This window comes from Lottia gigantea (genome assembly GCF_000327385.1).
Source record: "Lottia gigantea unplaced genomic scaffold LOTGIsca_194, whole genome shotgun sequence".
Lineage (NCBI taxonomy): Eukaryota > Metazoa > Mollusca > Gastropoda > Lottiidae > Lottia > Lottia gigantea.
Genome location: NW_008708376.1, coordinates 175,335 through 178,801, shown reverse-complemented (window position 1 = coordinate 178,801; position 3,467 = coordinate 175,335). Strand labels below are relative to the sequence as shown.

General features: G+C 33.0%; 1 protein-coding gene across 1 annotated transcript; it reads right to left on the bottom strand.

The window, feature by feature from the left end:
* Window positions 1-321: 321 nt before the first annotated feature.
* LOTGIDRAFT_55588 (hypothetical protein) lies at window positions 322-954 on the bottom strand (the record flags this gene model as incomplete). The annotated part of the gene is made up of 1 exon (XM_009052975.1): window positions 322-954. A coding segment is annotated over one exon (633 nt), but the record flags the coding sequence as incomplete, so codon positions are not given.
* Window positions 955-3,467: the final 2,513 nt, after the last annotated feature.

Genomic DNA, 3,467 nt, shown 5'->3' with positions numbered 1-3,467 from the left:
TATAAGATGAAGTTAGTAATAGCTTGACATTGGGAAGATGAGTAAAGGTATAAGATGAAGTTAGTAATAGTTTGACATTGTGAAGATGAGTAAAGGTATAAGATGTAGTTTGTAATAGCTTGACATTGTGAAGATGAGTAAAGGTATAAGATGAAGTTTGTAATAACTTGACATTGTGAAGATGAAGTTTGTAATAGTTTGACATTGTGAAGATGAGTAAAGGTATAAGATGAAGTTTGTAATAACTTGACATTGTGAAGATGTAGTTTGTAATAGCTTGACATTGGGAAGATGAGTAAAGGTATAATATGTAGTTCGTAATAACTTGACATTGTGAAGATGAGTAAAGGTATAAGATGAAGTTTGTAATAGCTTGACATTGTGAAGATGAGTAAAGGTATAAGATGAAGTTAGTAATAGCTTGACATTGTGAAGATGAGTCAAGGTATAAGATGAAGTTTGTAATAGCTTGACATTGTGAAGATGAGTCAAGGTATAAGATGAAGTTTGTAATAGCTTGACATTGTGAAGATGAGTAAAGGTATAAGATGAAGTTCGAAATAACTTGAGATTGTGAAGATGAGTAAAGGTATAAGATGAAGTTTGTAATAGCTTGACATTGTGAAGATGAGTAAAGGTATAAGATGAAGTTTGTAATAGTTTGACATTGTAAAGATGAGTAAAGGTATAAGATGGAGTTAGTAATAGTTTGACATTGTGAAGATGAGTAAAGGTATAAGATGAAGTTAGTAATAGCTTGGCATTGTGAAGATGAGTAAAGGTATAAGATGAAGTTTGTAATAGTTTGACATTGTGAAGATGAGTAATGGTATAAGATGAAGTTTGTAATAGCTTGGCATTGTGAAGATGAGTAAAGGTATAAGATGAAGTTTGTAATAGCTTGACATTGTGAAGATGAGTAATGGTATAAGATGAAGTTTGTAATAACTTGATATTGTGAAGATGAGTCAAGGTATAAGATATAGTTGGAAGATGTTGACTCTCAAGGTAATAATATAATAGTACCTGTATATGAGCGTAATCGAACTGATAAAGAGACGAAATCATCAAAAGCTATGAGACAGCCTCTTCCTTCAATCACTCTAGAATATCTCTTTAATATGGTCTCTAGACAGGGTGGAGAGATCTGAAACCCTGCAATAACATATAAAAATATAGAGTTTACACTCAAATCTTTATTCCTCAAATCTGGGCTAGAAAATATTTCTAATACACATAAGTGTATGGGTGGATGCCCGTTGGGGGGATCCAGGCTGGCAGGTTTGCCCAAAATTTTACAACAAATTTGACCTGTATTTGTCTTTGTTTTCAGGTTGTTGTCTGACATTCTGCCCTTCTGCACCCCGAATCCTACGCCTATGCTTATACGTGTATAGCGCGAAACTCTGAGAAACAACATGTTTCTCGTTCTGTTTTAATATTTCTTTATCATTCTACAGTTGTCTGAAGATTGTATAGTATGAAACTCTGAGTAACAACATGTTTCAGATTCTGTTTTAATATTACTAATCAAACATTATAATAATTCTTTCTTACCAAATAGAGACTGGATAACATGGATTAATTCACTGGCCTCGATATACCCTGAATTATCAGAATCGTGTTGTCTAAATACATTAAACCATGATATCAAACACTGTAATAATTCCATAAATTCATCCCACTGCATAAAACCATCTTGAGATCTCTTGGTTGATTGTTAAGGAACATTGTGGGGTCTACTTCTAAACAAGTCATCTGATTGGTCAATCATCAAATCAACATCAAAGTCAGTTTTATTATCCAATCAGAACAGTGTATTTCTTAAAATCTAGATTTGATCTTAGTTCAAAAAAATGAAATGAAATGAAATGAATGGAGTTTTACGTCCTACTTTTCTACACCATGTGGGCTAATGAAGACGGGCAACGCTATGCAGGGTGCAATGAGGGAAATTTCCAACTGTCGAGGGATCTTTAACGTGCATAGCCTGTAGCACACAGGGCCTCGATTTATTGTCCCATCTGAACGACTAGATGCTTTTTCCATGTCAGCACCTCTTACCTACATCACTGACAGGGGGAAACTGGGTTGAAAAATCCGAAGGTATTATCTATGCCAGGATTGAACCCTGGACCTTCAGGTTAGTGAGAAAGCATCTAACTCACTGAGCTAGTGGGATTTCCACTAAAACCAAGTGTTATATGATGACACTATTGCAAGACCAGCATGTAATATTTAAGGGCCTTTTCTTAGTCAGTTGAATTTCAAGAACCACAGATGTTGCTGCTATTAATGTCCTCAATGCACATTAGGAGTTGAGCAAACCTCATTACAATTATAATCCTTTTTATTTTGTCAGGAATAAGGCACCTAATTCATAAGGTTGAATTATGATGCGATTGTAAAAAGAGATGAGCCATGATGGATCTTCAACAAACAAGTTAGAATATAAAATACAAGAGTATAAAAGGATACATCTAACATAGCTATCATTATACTACATAGTTCTCTACTCCAATTTACTGAAAAATACAAAATATTATTAAAATAGTGACTTAAAATATTTTAAATACTGGCTGGCTTTGTCAGTCAATTCCACTTGGATTAATCTAGGCTGGCTATAAACCTTATTAATTCTTCGTTTTGAACACATCGAATGCTAGACTCATAATGCAAATTATATCACCTATTGAAAAAAATAGGGACGCCATGAAGAAATAAACTACTTGACGTCACAGAACACCAGATCAACAGCGAGATTATAGGCTTAAAACAGGTGTTTCTCAGAAATGTGTGAGGGTAAAGTTTATCATTGCTTGATAAAGACGAAAGTATCATCATCAAAACATCACAAGTTATATATTAAAGTATTTGTTATCTATATATTGTGTTCATATATTCATACCTCAATTACTAAATGCCACTTAAGGAAGTTAAAGTTTATCTGTAGGTATCATTATATAGCTTAATCAATTCAGATTTGAATGATGTTAATTTGATTTGTATAAGCTAGTAAGAATGGATAAAAGAGATGTTATTATGCAGTGATATGATATTACCTGTTTAATATTGGTGTTATGAGCCATGTTCTATTTGGCTGATGTGTAAATTAGTTCTACTGGACTAATATTATATCTACTACAGGGTGCCAGGTCATTATTTAAACAATACTTACTACTGGACTAATATTATATCTACTACAGGGTGCCAGGTCATTATTTAAACAATACTTACTACTGGACTAATATTATATCTACTACAAGGTGCCAGATCATTATTTAAACAATACTTACTACTGGACTAATATTATATCTACTACAAGGTGCCAGGTCATTATTTAAATAATACTTACTACTGGACTAATATTATATCTACTACAAGGTGCCAGATCATTATTTAAATAATACTTACTACTGGACTAATATTATATCTACTACAAGGTGCCAGATCATTATTTAAACAAG